General features: G+C 38.8%; 1 protein-coding gene across 3 annotated transcripts in view; it reads left to right on the forward strand.

The window, feature by feature from the left end:
* Window positions 1-10,542: 10,542 nt before the first annotated feature.
* The window catches only part of SEC24D (SEC24 homolog D, COPII component), a 58,214-nt gene continuing 48,222 nt past the window's right edge, over window positions 10,543-20,534 (forward strand). The window contains exons 1-4 of one of the 3 annotated variants that reach the window (XM_075150268.1): window positions 10,543-10,699; window positions 15,081-15,275; window positions 17,234-17,360; window positions 18,926-19,074. In XM_075150268.1, the coding sequence (XP_075006369.1) occupies window positions 15,125-15,275; window positions 17,234-17,360; window positions 18,926-19,074 (427 nt within the window). In that variant the 5' untranslated portion in view covers window positions 10,543-10,699; window positions 15,081-15,124. Of the gene's footprint in view, window positions 10,700-12,137; window positions 12,176-15,080; window positions 15,276-17,233; window positions 17,361-18,925; window positions 19,075-20,146; window positions 20,223-20,534 lie in introns of those variants that run through there. The other 2 variants (XM_075150267.1, XM_075150269.1) reach the window with 2 other exon arrangements.

Raw genomic sequence — 20,534 nt, forward strand, 5'->3', positions numbered from 1 at the left:
GCGGGTGGAAAATGGTTGCTTAGGAAAAAGAATAAGAACATGGAGAATGCACACTACTTTCCTCAGACGGCCTCTAGTGACTTCCACTCAAAAACTTCCTCAGCTGGATGCAGTTCCTCTGTACTTAGTAACAGTTATGAATTTCTCTTCCATGAATTTCTCTTCCATGTGGTTTCCTCCTGAGCCCACCTAACTTGTAGTATCTATAGCTTATATAGGAAGTCATCCCTAACTATATTGTGACATAAAGAATCACCTTTTCTTCTTTGAATCTGGATCCTACAGATTCATTTGATGTCTCCTGCTTCTTGGATCAGAGGAAACTGTGACCAAGCAATCCTCATCCACACTTTCCAGGCACTTATTTTGTAGATCTCTTACATATCCACCTCAGTCATCTTTTTTCAAGAGAAGAAGAATGGTATAATTAGTCATTCTTTATACAGAAGCTGTCTCATACCTTTCATTATCCTTGTTGCCTTTCTCTACATCCTCTATAGTTCTATATCCTTTTTGAGACGGGGGCCTGGAATGCCACAGAGTCTTCAGATTGCAGACAAAGTTGGGATTTATACAATAACATGATGATATCATCTATTTTGTTCTCTAGTTGCTAACCCCAACATTGCTAACACCTGATTTGCTTTTTCAGACTCTGCTGAGTTGATGTTTTCATGGAACTGTCTTTTAAAATCTTAAAATCTTGTCTGATGATAGTCAGTTCAAAGCTTATTGTTTTATATATGAATTAATGGTTTTTTCCCCAATGTGTATCACCTTATACTTCTAAGCCATGTTATGGTATGACTGCTTAGTTTTCTTAAAAGTCTTTGGTGAAGGAATTTGTTGAAAGCCTTTTGTAAATCCAAGATCAATCAGATCACCCTTATCCACGTGTTTTTTGATCCCCTCAAAGGACTGCCTTATGTTTGTGAGTCAGGACTTCCTTTTATGAAAACCTTTTTAACTCTTCCCAGATAAGTCATATGTATCCAGATGTCCACTGTTCCATATTATAGTTTCCACTTATTTGTTTTGTGTAGATATCAGGCTGACAGGCTTGTTGTTTTCTGAATCTCTCTTGGAACACTTTTGTTAAAAAATGGGACTCTTTAATCTCAGGTAACAGTTTTAAGTAAGAGTCAGCTATTTCAGCCTTGAATTCCTTTAAAGCTCTGTGTGGTCTCGGTGACTACTTCTTAATTTTGTTTGCCTCATCTACTGTCACTTGTCCATATATTTTCTTTTCTTATTGTAATAATCATTTATGATTCTGAACAGTTTTATTATAAGTGGATTTATCTAAAACCTAATTTAAATCAAGTAGTTCTGTAGCTGAGTTCAGAAGACATTCTACGAATGTGGGAAGAAATAAGATGTAAGTTCATCTTCCATTCAGCAATAAAAAAAAAGCTGTCATTTCACCTACAGTTTTCTACAATAGTATCCTAGGTCTGTGGATTCTTTAAAAATGCAAACCTTTCCACCCATTCCTTGGTAATGAGGAAGCGACAGAGGGAGAGGGGATATCAAGATCTCTAATTTATGGGCAGCATTTTACTGCTGTAAATACCCAGATGGTCTGATTTCCTCCTTTCTGTGCATTTCATTTTCTTTTCCTATCTGATTTTTTTCACATAAAATCAACATAAGCTAGTTCCCTAAAAATGCCTATTTTAGCAGCTTTCTAGTAGATTCTAACTGTATCATCTGTAAACAATTTAATGAACTACCCAATTTATTGTAGGATGTGATTTTAGCCAAATGGGACAATCGGCAGGGGAAAAAAAAAAAGAAAAAAAAAATTGACAGTGCTTTTTTGTTCGTTTATTAGTTACATGGAAAAAACCCACTTGTAAATATATAGCTAGTTTAATGGAACAAAAGATAAAATCACAGCCATGCCACTTAAGAAAACATGACATACAGTCACTTCCAAATTAAGTGAAAATGGCCTCTTCTAATATATCCTTTCAAATTAGATTTTTTTTTAAGAAGTGGCTCCTGCAACCTGGGTAATGTAAGGCAACATAGCGTATATTACTGTCCTGAAACATTGCCTAATAGCATTCCTTGTTTTGTAGTAGTACAACTCAGTAGTTGCATAAGGTAAAAGCAAATTTTGAAGGCAAAGCTAAACATAATTTTCCCCAAACCTTACGGAAGTAGAAAAACACATTTCTGCTTAATTCCTACCCTTAATTTTTGTTCTCCTGACTTTAGAAGCAACAAGGAACAGAGCCACATGGAAAGGATTTAATTTTCAAAAAAGGTATAAAATGACAAAGTGAATGAAATACATTGATGGAAGGTTCAAATGCACGGCTCCAGCTAACATTCATTAAAGCTGATTGCTCTTCATTTTTTCCCATCAAATTTCTCTTGTCCTACAAGAGAAATTAATAGAATCCAGATGTTTTGATTGCATGAGGAACTTTGCAGTGCACTGCCAGCTAAAGAGGGTTTGCTGACTGAAAGTACAGACATGGAGTGGTAAAGGTACTAAAAAACAGTAATACCAAGTTCTTAGTGAAGAGAAAAGAAATTAAAAATACAAGTCATAGATAATTATTAGCTACCTCTAAGGCCAGAGGGGAAAGCTCTGCCCACGCTCGTAAGAGGCATAAGCAGTTCCTCACCAGTAAAGGTAAAGGCTTCAAATTTTAATCCCTAATGTGGATTATTAGGCTAGGTACTGTGTGATGGGTTGGAATTTTAGAACTAATCCTGCTTTGGTTTTTTTCCCCAACTTCAAGACTGGCAAATGAAGTGTAGTGGAAGAAGCAGAGAAATGTATGGAATCAGACTCTGGTATGAGAAACCACTTTCTCAAAAACATAAAATAAATCTGATCATGTTTTAGAACCTGAGATAATTCTTTCTCTAAGTGGAAATACAAAGGGTTGCACTGTCACGTTCTGAAAAACTGTAAGTCTGCAATCTGCCAATTGTAAGGGGTAATGTAAGACAGCGCTCAACCAAGCTTCTTTTGAAGGGGGAAAGTAACTTGCTGTTGTTCTGTGCTGGAAATATATTACCTCACCTCCATGCCAGCTCGGCTAAAGTTAACAAAATTTTAGACATTGAGGAAGCATCAAAATTTTGCCTGTTTTTCTTGCCCCTACTTCTTTGTTCCCTGTCATGTTCTTAGTAGGATGAATAATAGTAACTCTAGCCACAAGCAAAAGTTTATTAATGCAAGTAGCCCGTGCAGAGGAATAAGAACTCTGTTCCTCTTAATGGTAGACTTAGCAACGGTCACAATCATGCCTTTTGTTATTAAGTTACAGTATTTCTCTGTGAGTCCTGAGCTGATTGCATATGCAGTTAATAACAGGCATTGTTATTTGACAGGTGTGTTAGTTAGATCACAGCCCCAGCATTTATATATGGTTCACTAAGAAGACAATGTAAGTCAGCTGAAAATGTGACGTTTGCCATGCCACTACCAGGAGGGTATTTCTCAGCACTTATGTTAGTGGATGATATCCCACTTGTAGTGGCTTTATCATTATGGTTTTAGGATCTCTTGTGGAAAAAAAAACAGGCAAAAGCAGCCACTTTCCTCCAAAATACAGAAACAAAGTTGATATCTTTGAGCATTACTGATTGATAACACAATAAATAGAAATTAATGGAGAGAGAGTTCCCCTGTAATTCTACAACTCACCATGTCAGGATATAGATTAATGAAGATCTGCTCTCTAAGCATATGCCTAGGTCACAGGCCCTCTGTAGCTAAAGACCTGTCACCATTAAATACAGTGAGTAAAAATATATGGGTGACTCGAGTAAGGAGCCAAGAGTTTGGAGAAAAGAACTCCAGTGTTTCTTTGGTGTTTGTCCTACCTGTTACTACCACAGGCAGTCCCAGATGCTCAGAAAATACCTTCCTGAACTACTGGCTGAAGAGAAGTAGACTTTTTTTTTCTTCCTGGACTCTCCAAGTCTTTTGAGAAGGCTTTTGAGATTCCAGGTGTGCATACATGGCCCCACCATGTCCCAGCTGCACACTACAACAGGAGCTTCCTTTCTTTCTCCCACTCCTTTGTATGGGCCAGGCAATTTAAAAGTACAGGTGGTCTGAAAGCACCCAAGGGGTCTTGGGAAAGGGGCCAGTAAGATATACAGAAAGACAAGGATTTCAGAATGTGTCCAAGAATCAATACACAAAATAGCCACAAAGGGTCCCCAAGATTTTGTTATGAGAAAAAAGTAAAACACATTCACTGCAAGATTTGTGAATATGGAAAAAATGTTTGTGACACTGGAATAACTACCTGTTTCTTGTTAATCTTGAAGTAAGGGTTTGGGCTAGAATTCATGTTTCCAGGTGTCATTCCATTGCTGTTATACTTATCACTGTGTTTTAGTAAGCAAGAACTGATTTTCTCTTGGGACTTGGGGAGACTCTTAGGTGTCTATCTCCATTTCATTTTGATTCCCAGGAGATGGGATGACTACATTTTTGGCTTCGGTAGTTGGGAAAGTTCTGATGAAAGATCCTAAAGTAAAAAGAAAACTATTTATGTGGTATTTTCTTTCTGGTTTTGGCAGGGAAAGGTTGCATCACATTCTTCTTAACACAGCCTACAGGAATCAAAATTTATCTTCTGTGCAAAAGCTTTTGAGTCTTGAATGGAACACGCATGTAAGTAGGTGTTCTATGTTCCTCACCTCTGCCATAATGCTTCACTCTGCTCTTTGAATTGTCTTTTCAAGGTGGCAGTTAAGTAACATAACACCTATTATCTATCTGTTCATCTTAGACAACGAGCTTTTATGATCTCCCCTCTTCCTGCTGAAAGAACCCAGTGCCTACTTATTGGGCTAAACAAATATACCATGCTAAACTCTCTTCTGATGTCCTACAATGAAATGAATCAAGAGTAATCATATCATATTCAGTTAGAAAATATATTTTAATCACAGCTGTGCTATGAATTAGTCTACTGAATTTTGAAACGATGGTTTAATGTGGAACTGAACATTGAAGAGATCTTGAAGATTTAACTTTAGTGTGATGAATACTCACATGCATCAAATTTCATCTTTTAAATTTTGTTTCCTGTTAGCTAGCATAGAAGTGATTAACTCCCTTTGACTTGTCGCTTTTGAAGAGCTCAATGACTGATGACATGCATGGCCGCAGTCCAGCATAAAAATCAACTATTTTTGCATTGCAGTTTAAAGCAGGTATCGTTTGTCACTTGGAAGGCTTGTAAGATTGAATTTATCAGTACTGAAAACAAGAATGGCAGAAGCAGAGGAACAATTGAGTTATAATACAGTATGGGTCTCGGGAAGCTTGGGTTCTGTTTTTACACTTGCAAATTCACATTTAATTTTTGGTCTGGGCCTGTAAAATGCGGAGAATAGCCACTACACAGTGTAACCTTGAGAAATCTGCTTGACCTTCTTAAAATCTCCACTCGTAGTTTGATAGTTTGAATCTTCCTGCAGTACCCTGTTCTCCTCTCTTTCCTCTGTACTACAAAATAAGCTGTAAGATTTGTAAAGCAGTTTCTAACACTCACTTTACAAATACAGTGAAGTATTTTGTTCAGTGCCTGCCCCAGCAAGTCTGATGTTGGTGGTTCGAACTACAGCATCGAGTAAAAGGACAGTGCATAAGAAGTTGCTATGGCATCAAGTTACGTCTGCATAAGGCTAACAGCATTGCTCGCTCTTTGCATCCGGATGGTTCTGTTTAGATTTTTACCAGAGAAACAGTAACAACAAAGATGATACAACCAGGACCTCCCTGCATGAAATCTTATCCCCCGTGCAAATAACTGCAATAGATTAAAAAGCAATCCAGATATCTTCATTCCTGGCTATAGGAACAAGAATTCCAGCTCTCTGCTTACTAATTCCATTCCAAATGGAGCAGATTATATTAGAAAAGTCTGCCCTCCAAAAACACCTTGATGTTTAACCCCTGCTGATCCTACATCCTTGCCTGTTGTGCTGCATCTTCTTGCCTGGAACCAGTTTCCAGACTTCTCAGCTCCTTCTCTTTGGTACAGGCTTCTGCTTTTGGTGCTAATCTACTGTTTAGCTGGTGTTGGCATGGATCTGCCGGATTTCCAGACAACTGCCAATGTCTGCAAATCCTGAACAAGTGTTTTTTGTGCCTCTGCAGAGCAAATCTAGTATGCGTGCTGTGACACCAAGCGTGATGTACAATTTTGCTCCTGTCCTTTGTTATTTTCACGCCAGCTGCATCTGCTATCCCTTTGTTGCATCTATCATACACAAATAACGTGGTGGATTTTTTAAAAATTTAATTCTGATTTTCTTTGACTTAATTCTGATGTTTATTTTTGTTGATGATGGGGAAGGCATCAATTAGTTTATACTGAAGGTATCCAAATAGCACAAAACCATTATTTTGAAAAATACTCTTGCAATCAATACTGATAATTTTACAAATGACAGAGATGCTTTACTGGTATGTAGTACCTCTATTACTTTTCCGTACTCTGGTAGAAGATTTTTTGCTTCTGCATTAATGGTGCTGTAAAGCAGAAGCACAGTGAATGTGAGTGCAAATAAACATAAAAGCATTTGCATCTTAAGTAATTTCAGAGTGATTTTGAAAAGCTGTTTTTCTTATGCAACAGATTTATTGAACAGTTATAAGTATTTGTTAATACTAACGAACAGAAACCAATTTTCCTTGCTTGTGATATCAGCTGATCAGAGAAAGGAAGTAATATCATAGGAGTTGCAGTAGACAATCAATTATATGGAACAAATATGACTTACTAACAGTAGGACTATACTTATGGTGTGTTGAATGATCACTAACACTGGCTGAAATACAACTGTGTTATTAACTGGACAAATGGAAAAACACACTGTAAATTCACTCCATGTCTTCCAAAGAGAAAACTGAGTAAATCAATCAAATAGCTAGTTTGCTTTGGAGAGTTAACTCAAACAGTTACTTTTTTTTTTAACGATAGTAAGCTTATTTGAGTACTCTTCTATAGCAAGACTCCACTAACACATCAGAAATTTTACACGCGAGCAGGAAAAAGTGAAATATATCTAAGTTTGAGAAATTCCATACATTCAGCAAGCAAACACGGAAAGGATCGTATAACTTTCTGTTGTCCTTTCTCAGACTGATGGCTTAATGTTTATTCACAGCTTTATATATCATACATTATTCATCAGATTATAATAAGTTCTCATCTTTCTTTTTATATTACAGTTTGTTATGTAGCAATTACGGCAGGGTAATCAAGTCTTGGGTTTTTTGCTTTAAGAACTGGTAATGCAATCTTCCACTCTCATGCATCTTAGTACTAAATTCATTAAAAAAGATAATTGAAATTCCCCAACTGAAACGTCACAGCAGTTTTCTCAGAACACCATATCTATCTCCTGTAAATGTTCCAGATGAAGTTGCCAGAATGTTGATTTCATTAGAAAACCAAAATAGCAATGATCAGTGAGAGTAAGCAGAGGAGCCTCACAGTTTGCAGATACTGAAAAATCCAGAGGCTTGAACTAGCCAGAAAGTCTTTTTTTAAAGAAAGCAGCCACAGTCAGTTTTCTAAAGTACATTCGCTTTTGTAATGTGTGACTTGCATAGAACTTACAACATATGGACCATAGAGCATTCTATAATCATTTCTGTTTTACTGAGTTTCAAGGAAAGGAAGTGGTTTTAGCTAATAGGGACCAACCTAACAAGAAATCAGGACCTTGGCTTTAAGGCAAGTACCCTTTTCACAAGACCCAGAGTCTCTCCTAGGCAAATAATAGCATTAAATATTCTTTCACTTGCATATAATTTTTCTTCCCTAAATATATTTTTTTGTTTTGCAAATATGCCAGTAAACTTTACCAACACTCTCCAAGGTAGGCAATGAATGCCCTCTGTGGCGGTTGTTTTTTGTCCTCTGGGGAAGTTAGGGACCATGAAGACAAAAGGGTCTATCATCATGGACTTACCAGTTGCCAGTGATGTTCTGAAGGGTTGGGGCAGGGAAGGAGTGATGCACTCCTAGTCCTTCCTCTCCTCTGCAGGGTATAACAAAATGCAGCCATTTCTAGGGTGGAACAATGCCCCTGTTCAAAAGCTACCAGCAACTGTACAAGTGTAACAAAATTGCCCAGTTCATAGAAGGGAATAGAGAGTAATATTCAGTCTAAATGAATTTGCAGATGAATTCAGACAGACAGAATATAAGTTTATGAATTGGAATTGGATTTACACTCCTTCTCATCCAAAAATATTTTGGAAACTTTAATGAGCGCAAGGTGTCAGGACCTCTTTGTGTATGGTATGCTGAAAGCAGCCCGAGAGGTAGCACAGCCTTTACCATCACTGTGGAGCAGGAGGTCAGTACTTAGCAGGAGGGAAAAGGAAGCATCACTTGCATGATCTGGTGCTCAGCAATCCCTAATTGCGTCCCAGTGGCCCCTCTGACTGGCCAGGCCCGATTTTGGTTCTAGGCACTCTGACTCACCACCTGCTCAATTAGTGTCTGATCTTGCAAAAAAAAAAAACCCGTAAGGAATTAATTTTCTTTATTGTGGCCCCATGCCTGAGCTAAAACAGGACTGTGGTGGATAGTCACTGTAGAAGTATCTATTAACACCGGTTACTTAAGAGAAAATATATGTAGCGATGAATGTATGCCCAGGATTTTAACATTACTGTATTATTTTCCCTGAATAACACAGCTATATCAGTCTAATATTTTGAAAACCCTTTGCTCTCTGTGTTTTCATTCTATATAGGCCAGTGTTTAAAGGGTGTACTCCAATCACGTTTTCTAATTGCCATTGAGATCGTTTAATCAAAATATCACTATTCACTTCTGTTGTACCCTTATTTATGTTTCTCTTGTGCTTAGTTTTTTATATTAGAAATATAACTGAGTCAGAACACTGATGTATTTCTTATTACAGTAGCGTTCTGTTTCCTGAAATATTACATCTTTCCTTTTTCTTCAGGTAGCATTTTTTAATCTGACCTCATAGTCACGCTATTTTTTTTTTTTCAGAAAAACATAATCCCTTCAAAATTTCATTGCTTCTTTTTTACCAGTGTCTTTGCTTTCATTTTAAACAAACACAATCTTTGTAAATATTACTTTCCATTTTGCTTGTGAAGTGCTTTACACTAAACTGTAAACTGTTTTCCATAGATCTTAACTATACACTAGACAAAACATTAAGGAAGATTTTAGTGATTATATGTAGCAAGACAGGAAAAGAAAGTAATCTTTTTATGTAAACAGCTTTTAGGGCCCTTCTGATGTTGTGCAAAAGCAAACCTGTTGCTTTGTCTGCAGGATATACAAATGCAATTAGAAGGGGAAAAACAGTTTCAACAAAAAAAGCCTTTTAAAATGTAGAATCTTTGGAGGTTTATGAACTCTTCCTTGTGACGAAATAGTCTTTTCTTTAAAGAACATACCCAATATTGCCCACATCTTCCCCTAGAGAATGGTTTAGAATATATTTTGATTTAAAAAAAAATTAATAGAGCACTGAACTGCAGATATTTGTCTTGTCACAGCTATGTGTTAACACAATCAATGTTAACTGCTACAAAAGCTGTACTACAGGTATCGTCATGAGAAGTACTTGCCCGTAGCTCAAATGCATCACGGTGTTGTTCTCATTCTTCCTGGCAGCTTGTGCTAAGGCTGTATTTTAAGGACATCCTCTAAATGAAAAGATTAGGTTAGGATTTAGGTTTCCCAGAATCACACATTGTCTTAATGCAATGTGCTATGAGATAGAGACGTGGAGTTCTGCACAGTTTGTCCATGAGAGGCTTTTATAGACCTCCAGTAGTAACTTCAGGGAACAGATCAATCCCAAATGATTAAAATAATAAAAAAGAAAAATAAAAATTTATTATTTTTAGTTAGCCTTCTACAGAGCCTGCATTGGTTCTATATCCAGTAATCTCCCAAGCTGATGGATGACTATGTGTTTTCTTTGTTTCGGAACTAATGGAAAAAATTCTAGTGAGAACTTTAAAAGTCATATTTTAGAGGCAGGGGATTTGCTATTTTTTAATATAGATGAAAAAAAGCATATAGATTTAGATAAATTCTTCTATTTACTTCACCAGTACTAACTCCAAATTAGATCTGAAATGTATGAAATCACATTAGTTTTCAGCAGCATTGCATAGGTACAACTTCAGGATAAAGTGATTGTTAAGAAAGGTAATTTAACCTACAAGATCTTCATTATTGATGATGACAGAGAAGAAACCAGTCTGATTCTCAGATTTTATGATACAGTTTAATTAAAATGATTTGGTTAAAATGAAGTGACAACAGCTTAGCAATCCTGCAATCTCATTTTTATGAAATGACTTTCCAGACCAGGCATGCACTTAAATCTTTAATGATGTTTCCACATTTCTGAAATCGAAAACCTTAAATTACCTTTAATGCTATAGGTGGAAACTGTAGATAAACACTACTTGTAGGTTCAAAACATCCGGACCATGACATGCTGGGTGCCTTTTGTCTCAGTATTCCAGGCTAAAGGACAATGGAAGCGAAGCTGCATCCTTGAAAAAAGAAGCAACTAGATCCATTTCCAGAGTGGGTCTGAAACAGGGGAAGAACTGACAATGCCATAGCTTCTCCTTGCTATGTTTTGCTGATCTCATCTTTCACTGGAGCGGATTTCAGGGAGGGGAAATCTGATAGTAAGTATTCCATGGCCAATAAGTGCACGGTTCTTCAGTGCTGAATTATCCACAGCTGCTTACTGTTAATAGCTACGAGCTAGACACAACAGGACTGGTGGGACGGTGACCCGCCTGTCTCCACAACAAAATAGGGAATGTCCAAACTTAAAGCCGTTATTTTCCTCAGTGGCGTGGGATTTCAAAAGAATTTTGCATAACTGAAGGTAATTGTATGTGTCCATATAACCAGCAAAAGAGATAGGGACAATGGGTGACACTACAGCACAGCGATGATGAAAGGCATTGTTTTGCATCCTGCTTACGAAAGTCACCAATACTCGGCAGCCAAAACCACATCCAGGTTAACTGATGCTTGTCACCTCGTGGGCTAAATTTTCCATTTTGATTAGACAGTTGTGAAAGATTTGACAGGTTTTAAATTTTCTCTGACATACCCAACAGTATTGGCTCTGATAACATGTAGAAAACCAGCTTATATTATTCGGTGGTGAATCCAGCTCTGGATAGCAAGAATGAAGACAGGTCAAGACTTGTTCTTGCCCACTTTGTGTTGCTTGCTGTGGCTTCTTGCAAGTCTTTCATGTAAAGGATGCCCCTGTGTACCTTCGTTTTGACATCTGTTTCAAAGGCACTGGGATTTTTTTCAGAGTTATTTTGTGTAGTAACGAATGCTTTTGACAATCTTGACTGAGGTAGCCATGACTGAGATTTAGCACCATGTAAAACTGTTCACTGCTTTCAAAAGCTTTATTAAGGTTGTAGAACAAACACTTAAAGCCTATGAAGCCTGAATTCCAGATGCATACGAGTTATGAAGCTGTCTTGTGAGTGATGACTTTTATTCTTGTTGCTAATCCTCTGCCACTTTCCTTTTTTTTTTTTTTTTTTTAGTTTCACATCACAAGGAATGTTTGTTTTTTGACTGGGAGGAACTGTCACTTTACGAATGTATCTTTCTCATGTTACTCCTATGTTTCTACTTTGTTAATTGGAAGAACATTGACTCTATCCTGTAACCAAGGTAGTAGTTTTAAATGTACTTGAACAGTAACTAAAACCAGAGTATGCAAACAGGTAAAGTACGCTTCAGTCCTGCGGTCCCTGCTGTGACCTTTCTCCGAGCCCTTTACCGTTTCTTAATACTCCTCACTGGCGAGGTCAGCGCTCCCGGCCGCCGCGGCGGGCACGCAGCGGCAACGTGGCTCTTCCCCGTCGGGTTAGGTTGCAATGGTGGTGGCTCCATGGCGGTGGCTTTCGTGCGAGGCCGCAGAACTACTCTGCCGAGCCGCTGGTGCTCATCCTCGGGAGCTGTCCCCGCCGCCCTTCGCGCTCTCCTCACGCTCCCCGCGGGCAGGGTTGAGGGCACGGCGTCGCTGCCGGCAGTGCGCAGGCGCCGCCGGCGGGGCTGGGCGCGCTCCCGGCCGGGGCCGGGGGGGGGGAGGGCGCGCGGGCAGGCTCAGACGTGGCAGTCGGGTGAGTGAGTGTCCCCGAGCGGAGGCGCGCGCGGGCAGGCGGGGGGGCTGCGCGCGGCCCCAGGTAACGGTCCTAACGGCCTCCGAGGGCTCTCGGTCCGCTCTCTGCGGGGGCGGGCGGCTCCTCCGGGTGCAGCGGGGGGGATTGGGCCCTGCCAGCGGCCGGGTGAGCAGCCGCGGGAGGCGGCGGGGCGGCGGCCGTGCCCCGCGGTGCGGGGCGGGCGGGGACCGCCGTCAGAGGCAGGCGGAGGGGCGGTGGGAAGTTGGGGCAGCTGCACCCTACCTGCGCGGAGCCGGGGAGCCCACGCGAGCGCCGGCACGGGGAGCAGGCACAGGTACTGCCGGCGCGCCGCCTTACTCCTGCCGCGGGCAGGCAGACGTGTCCTGCGCCGAGCGGGGGTATGGAGACCTGTTGCGATGTTACAGTGACTTAAAATTCTTAGTTAACGGGGATAGAAATGTTAACCGTTTGCAGGTTTTGCACTGAACTGGAGTAAGTTTAAGCTTACGTTTTCATAGCTTATTCCAGAATGTGTTATTACAAAAAAAAGTACAAAATGTAACGTGTGTAGCTACAGTCTGTTCTGTGTATATGTGTGTGTGTAGATACATGCACACACCCCAAAGATTATTTGTCAAATTGAGATTGCAGCATGCCTTGGGGAGGGCTCTAGGGTGATAGGGTCCTAGATGATAGGTTACCAAGCACAGTGTCTCTGAAGAAATATAAAGTTAATAGTTCTCCTTCAGTTACCTGAGAACGTGATCCTCTATTTTTGATTTCGTTATCCTATGTCTACATTCACATAGTGGAGTTTTACATCTTCACAGAGATATCAGTGCAGTAGAGCATTGCATAGGTACAGCAATCCTCTGGAAAAAAAAAAAGATTACAACCTAGTCTGTAACAGCGGTAAATTAAATCATGGAGAAGTGCTTGTGTTAGTGTTGTTCCTCAGGCTATGGGGTGTAAGGTAAACTAGTGTTAAGAGAGACAGGGAGAAAAAAGTTTTCATGTCCTTCTGTGTAGTGACACATGTAGCAAACCAACCCAGGGAAAGATCTGGGTTTAGCAGATCCTCTAATCTTTCTCATGCAATTTCTTCTCTTGTTAGAACCTGGTCGCTAAAACCCTAGGTGATCAGTTTCTATTCATGTTTTGGGTGTTGCCTCCAAACTATTTTCATCATATGTTGGTATACATACATATCTTGAGAAGGGATTAAATATGCTCAACGTTAAATAGAATCTAGAAACTGTATTCGATAAACTTAGATTATTTTGCTTATGGTTAGAGTTCCTGTCTCTCTTCAGCACAACCTCTGTGTGTTTATACCGTCTGTGGGAAGTTTGACGTGGCAAGATTTTTTGTGTGTGTGTGTGAGCGAGTGAGTAAGCTGTGGAGGAAGTCATTTCCCCTGGATGCTGTTGCAGCTGAAGGTGTTGGCTGTTGCAGCTGCCTCTAAGTGAAAATCTCTTCTTTTATATAGATAAAATAAAAATATATATATGTCTATGCCAGTGTGTAGATAATTTAGTGCTGACTTACTGTCTTTTGGAGCAACGAAAGCTCACACTGCCACGTCTTTTCTGATGGGCGTGGGGGAGGGAAGAAAGTATGGCTGGCAGCAAGAAGCCTCTCTGTTTAAACATTTTTTTTCTTCTTCCCGTGTTTACCTTGTTAACTAAGCAATAGAAGACAACTCCTTAAGATTACCTATCTGAAGCAGTTTAATACTGCAACTGAGAAATCTTATAGCACATTGAGAAGTGTGGCTTACAGGATCGCACGGGCAATGTGTGAGGAGGGCTAGGCCCTGCACTCAGCTCAAAGTGATTTCTTGTCTGTCGTGGAACATTAATAAAACTGTTGGAGTTTTTTTTTTAGAAATGTATGTTTAATATGAGAAGCCTAGAGGTGGGTTTTCTGATAGGGATAGCTTTTCTCTACTGACATGTGCCAGTGCAGCATGAATTTGTCTGTTGTGATTGTGGAGCTGCGGGTAATTTTGAGGTGCCTTTGTGCGTGCTTCTGGGGCACAATTCCGGATGTACTTTCATCCAGTTTGCATACTCAGAGATCACTCCATGGCTCAAGCCTAAGAATGGGAAGTATAGGTGGTTGGGAAAGCTATTTTAAAGGAACATTTAACATCTAAAATGCTAGCTTATATCATGTATCTTTAGTTCTTTGGGAACGTCTGACCTATATACTTGGGACTCTGCAGAAGTAGTAAGTGCTTATTCAGGGTTTGGATCCTCAGCATTTCTCAAAACAGTTTTAATTTGGGCATCAAGAGACTTAGTGGAATTCTGTTTTTGTTAAATTCAATATGAAGTCAAAATAAAAAATTTGTCTTACATGGAAAAAAGAAAGCTAGCTATCAAGGCTGCAAAGTGTACAACTTCAATAACTTTTCAAATCCCTTGGTGGCAAGGGCACTGTATCTGAAAACTAGTCATATGAAATCCAATCATCTGGTTTAGTAATGCAGAATTCCTCAGATTTTCTAGTTCTAATCTTAAATGATTGCAATTATCAGGATACTCTTTCCTGAAAGTTTCCTAAAAGTTTCTTTTATCCTGCTTAACAAAATCTGACTGCAAGAAAGAACTTAGATGTCTTGTGAATGCTCTCATGATTAGAAAACTTTTTCTGGATTGCTTTTAACAAATTCTGTTGGTTTTTGGTTTGGTTTGGTTTTTTTTTCCTTTTTCCTTTCTTCTTTAACAACAACAGAATCAAGATGTGAAAGCTTAGGGAAGAGTTGCCCGGTAATAGCAAGGACAACAAGGTCTTTTTTTGCCCTCAGATGTGTCTTTTGTCTTTTTGGGAACACGGTTCACAGTCTTTTAAAACGCACAAAGAGCGAAGGTAGTAGCAGGTGTTACTTTCTCTTTTACAGATTCTTGAAGAGGACGGGATACTTGGAATGAGAATATTGCCATCATGAGCCAACAAGGCTATGTTGCAGCTCCTCCATATTCCCAATCCCAGCCAGGAATAGGAGGCTTTTCCGCAGGTTTTGGACCACCTAATTCTTCACTTCATTATGGGCATTACGGGGACCCTAACTCCTCATACTCAGCACCTCAACCAGGTATGAAATTGCCATAAAATGCGTTTTCAGAGTCTGCTTTTCTATGAAGGCATTTTGCATCTCTTTTTCCTACTTGTGTCAAAAAATGCTCAATTTTACACTGTTAGTGCAACAGGATCCTACGCTAGCTTTGTGTGTGTTATTGTTGATGCTCAGATGTTGACGTAAGATGGGTATCTGACCTTCGTGTGTGAATTCCATTGTCCAGGAAGCAATAAGCATGAGTGCTTAATGCTGTATAATGAGTAATACCTAATATAGACAAATACAAAAGGGGTGATTTCTGGGAATAGAGAAATGTTTCTCAACTCATATGTGTTAACAGCAAGCAAGCTCTCAGAAATGGGTTGTATTCTTCACGTTAGGACCCCTGTCCTACTGAAGTCTTGAACACAAACTTGCCTATGAGTATGAGTTGGTGTTCTCCCACTTAAGCTTGCTTACTGGGTGATGTATTTGGATAATGAGTGGTAAGTAGAGCCTATCTGCTTTCTAACCACTCAGGAGACAATTACTTTCTATGAGGAAGGGCACCTTGGGTACAAGCAAATTACAAGCAAAGGGGATATTTGCTTTATTTCTACCAGCATAATCGTGCTACGGATCATGTAATTGACATCCAACAGATAAACATGACTGTCTTTGTCTCTCCTTTGCTTTTCATTCATTTTAACTTAGTGATATGTGATTTCAGATCTTTCAGGAAGTATAATATATGAGTATATGGTGACTGAAGCATAAAAAAAAATTGAAAGCATGGAATTTAAGCCCGTTTTGCTGTATGAAAGTCAGGCTGGTCTAATTTCAGTAGAGTCAAAGTGGGCATGCTAGACTAGTGAATTGGGGCTGTAGAAAATATCCAAAGAGTAAGGTTTTCTCTTCCCTCTGTAAGTCTACTAGTATACATAGCCAAGATAGGGCGACAGGAAGAGGGACCATCTCAATATTTTGCCTGATGTCATAGGGGGAAATTAGTTAAAATAGTAAAGATGTCTGAAGTATTCTCTAAAACATCTAAAAAAAAGTATTTGTTAAAATTTTTAATAATGTTTAATTATGATAAGTTACATTAAAGTTAGTATTTGAGATGGTGGATTAGGGTAATGACAGAACTAAGTATCCAAGTATATTGAAGTTTTCTAAATATTCTGTGGTGTCCTTCATTTTTCTGTTATCATGAAAACAGAAAGAAGAAGGAGTTTTACCCAGTTTCTCTAAAACTTACTAAAGACAGCAGGAGTTGTGTTACCTTAATCCAATGCTGAATATAGCCAGAAGATAGAACTACTTCTTGTAATTGGCTTATTAGAATACTTGGAAAAAATACCAGTTTTGGTACCAAACAAATTTTTGATGTTAGAGTAATTTAAAGGAAAATAATTCAAGAAATACAGGTTGAAGAGCTATTTATTCAGCTCTGCTGTTTACATAAATTAGAGTCTCTTCACAGTTCTAGATCTGAATTAAGAACCATTTTTAGCATAGGTTTACAGGTTCCACCTATGGAGGCTTTTTTTTTTTTTTTAAAAGATTGTTCCAAGTGTTCTTTCTGACGGTGGTCTCTGAAATCAAAGGGTCCTTTTGCTTCTACCTATAAAGATAACTGGGTGACAGGGAATTACCAGTATCCCAAACTGAATTGCAGGGTCTGTTCATTCTTGCTTCTTTCTTACTGTCCCTCTTGGGTTCTTTTGCTGGAAAGTTACCGACTACTATTTGCTTCCTTTTTACTACCTGTTCTTTTTCATACCTGCTTCTATAGCTGACCAAAGATCTGTCCGTATGGAATCACAGAATTACTGAGGTTGGAAGGGACCTCTGGTCCAACCACCCCTGCTCAAGCAGGGCTGCCTAGAGCCGGTATTCTTATTGCTAGAGCGGGGCTGTACACTTGTATTTCTTGGCAATCTTGTGCTTTCTTACAGGGTTCTTACATAAAAGTACTTCTTCTTTTGCAGCTGTGTCGAAATCAACCGCGCCTTTTGGATCCTCAGCTCCTGTTGGGCCTCCACCACCTGGTACACATCAATTCAGCCAGACCAATTTCCAAAATGGGCCCAGTACACCAGGGCAACAGCCACATAGGTGACTTTCAATAATTAATACATGAGATCTAAGCTATTTGACCTCTGTTACCTCTCTTCAGCTGCTTCACTGACATTTAAGTATGGCATTTATCTTCAGCAGTTCTGACTTACTCCAATTCTGAACTGGATCTTCTAGTTCGGTTCCCTGTGATATTAAACTGCCAGATCATACAGTGTGATCTGCAGTCTCATTAAGTTCCATTTTACAGCAACTCAGGTCTTTATCATGTGTTGTTTGTTTTATTTTTAATTATTCTTTCTTCCTGATCTTAGACCCATTGTTCAAAGCAGCAGTAAGGTGTTGTAAGTGCTGTTTGATACAGAAGTTGCATTTTTTTTGTTCACTTTCTGATGTCTTAATTCTCCTTTGTTGTGAGGTACCAAGAAGTTGTTATTTACAAGTGAATAGTTGCCAGCGAGTTTCGACTAGAAGCTGGGGCATGTCTCTATATCTATAGTTCCGCCTCCCTCTCTGCCTTGTTAGGATGTCTTGGCTTCGTCGTGGGATCACAGCCAAGGCTCCATAGGGTACTTTAAAGACATCCTATAATGCAGTTTTGTTATACCCTCTCAGATGAATGACTGCTACTCTTTTGCTTAGGTCTGAGATTGGCTATGAAGAGTTTATCTGAAGTGCTGTTGTCCTACCTCCAGAGCTCACAGGAAGAAGTGAAGGAGACAGGAGTGGAGAAGGGAGAAAATAGGGACAGGTGGAAGCTGTAAAAAGAAATCTTGGAAAAATGATCGTACGAGGGCCTAGTCAAGCTTTATTACAGTGGTTATATTGCAGATAGTTATAAGTGGGTAAATATGCTTAGCTCTTTTATTTAATTCTGTCAAATGTCAATTATTTTGCTCATCTCCTCAGTTTTGGAAGTGGTCATAGGAAAATCAGTGTAGGTCGTCTTTGGGACATAGCCTGAGATCTTATTTTTCTGGAGTGAAATAGTCTGGTAGAAAATATCTTTATAAGCCACATGTGTGTTACCTCTTTCTTTTCTTTAGTTGTTTTTCTTGCATTCGTGTTTTCCTGTATCTGATAATCATGAAGCAGTTTTTCCCTACCTGCATCTTCTTTTTTCTTCTATTACAGGAAACTCCTTAACAGTTTCTCATTTCATTTTCCTCTCTTCACAGATTTTTCTCCTAATCTTCTTCACCCATCCCCAGTAGGGAATCTTCCTTTATAAGCATGAAAAGGGGATAGAGTGATGCGATATGTTCAGAAGCTTGTGTTTCTTAATGTTCAAGCTTTCATACAGTTATTACCACTCTCTCTTTGCCATGGCATACTCAACTCTTCTTTGTTTTTAACAAGTATGCAAACAAACATGTACTGTCTTTTCTTTTTGTTTTTTAAAAACAAGTGTGTATTCTTTCAGTGCTTCATGACCATTTTAATACAAGTATACGTTTTCTGAGCAGAATGTGAGCAAACTCTCTTAAGAGTCTGTCTATCTTAGTTAATTGTTTCAGCACCACCCTTGAGAAGATAGGAGACCTTCAAGAGTTATGATTGTTTGATGTAATTTTTTGCATAACTGCACTAATTTTTCCCTTTAGGTTTCAAGGCCCTCCACCTCCAAGCAATACAGGACCTTCCTATCCTCCCTACAGTCATCAGTCACAACCAGCCTACCCAAATACTGCAGCCACTTCACCTACAGCACAACTTGCTAACCAGCTCAACAGCATGCAGATAAATAGCTATGGTAATCAGTTTTATCTGATCTGATTTACTTTTTCTCAGTTAAAGTTGCATTAAGATAATGATAATTAGAAACTTACTGAACTTCTATATAAACAGAAAATGAAATCTTTGACCACTATCATTTGCTTAAGTTCTTAGATTTTTTTTTTAATCTCATCCTATTCCTTAAATCAATATTCTTAGGTTAATTCTGAATTCATGATGAACCTTCCCGAAAAGTCAGCTATCTTACTAGACATTTCTCAAATTACTTGGTGATCCTGTCAGTAACAGCCAAAGCATGAGCAATAATATGCAGATGGGGTTCCATTTTTCTCAGCTTTTTAGAGTTTCTCTCTCTTTTGAAACTCTCTTATTATTTTTTGTCCAAATCTTACAGTTTATTTTTTCATCTAAGTTTTTTTGCATTTATTTTGAGGTGAAAACATCCCAAACCTAAGCCATGAGATAAAGATGTGATCATGTGATTCTTCTATGTAAATTACTTCCCACCACTTATTTTCTGTTTGGTTATATCTGCTTTTCCCGAGTATTTCCTGGTGAAATTTCATTTAAAAGGAGTGGAATTTAGTTAGCATTTTGTTTTGCTGAGGCCAGCGTGTTTAGGAGGATGAATTTTTTAAATGAGGATCACTTTGGTGGTTGATATCTTTCTAAGATATGTGTAAAGGTGAATTTTTCAGTTCAGGCTGCACTGATACTATATCACTGTTCCTACCCTGACTTCACGAGTTGCTGATTTGACTTGAATGAAATCTATGTAACTACGATAGGTCTGACCCTCTGTTTGTACAAGTGCTTGTGAAAACTTAGAACTTCACCGTAGAAAAATTAATTTAGACTTGAATTCGACCTTGATGTACTGAACTGCAAGTGCACAATTAACTCAGACCTTTTTATACAGGATGAGGTGTGGCCCAGCACCTCTAGAGCACTTCATATATAGCAACTCATATTATTTGGAGCAAAAATTTTTTTTTGCTTCCTGCCTTCGTTAAATTGCTTTCAGCAATAATTATGTAAATATAATATTCTTACTTATCGTGTTACATGCTGGAAGGTTGAGAGACCCTTCAAACCACTGAAGACATGGATTCTTTACAACTCTGCCTCTGTGTTGGGTTTTGTTCTTCGGAGTTTTCCTTAGCTGTAAGTCTAAGTTGGTGTAACTTGACAGAGTGCTGAAATACACAGCTTGTAAAGCTACTGGAGTGATGTTTGTTTGTACCAGCTGGGAACCTGAGCTTGTGTTTTGCATGTGAAATTTTTTTTCAGTTAACATGTCTGACAGAAGATACATTTTAATATTTCTATATTAACACACTGGTCCTTTTGCTCCAAACCTTATTTTTTAGCTTTCTTGAAAATTATTTTGCCATACGTCTTTGGGGAGAAATTTGACTAAAAAAAATGTAGGTTTTGTAAAGTAATAAGTATTTACAGACTGTAAGTCTCAAAAAA

The sequence above is a fragment of the Calonectris borealis genome, chromosome 4 (assembly GCF_964195595.1).
Source record: "Calonectris borealis chromosome 4, bCalBor7.hap1.2, whole genome shotgun sequence".
In the NCBI taxonomy this organism is placed as follows: domain Eukaryota; kingdom Metazoa; phylum Chordata; class Aves; order Procellariiformes; family Procellariidae; genus Calonectris; species Calonectris borealis.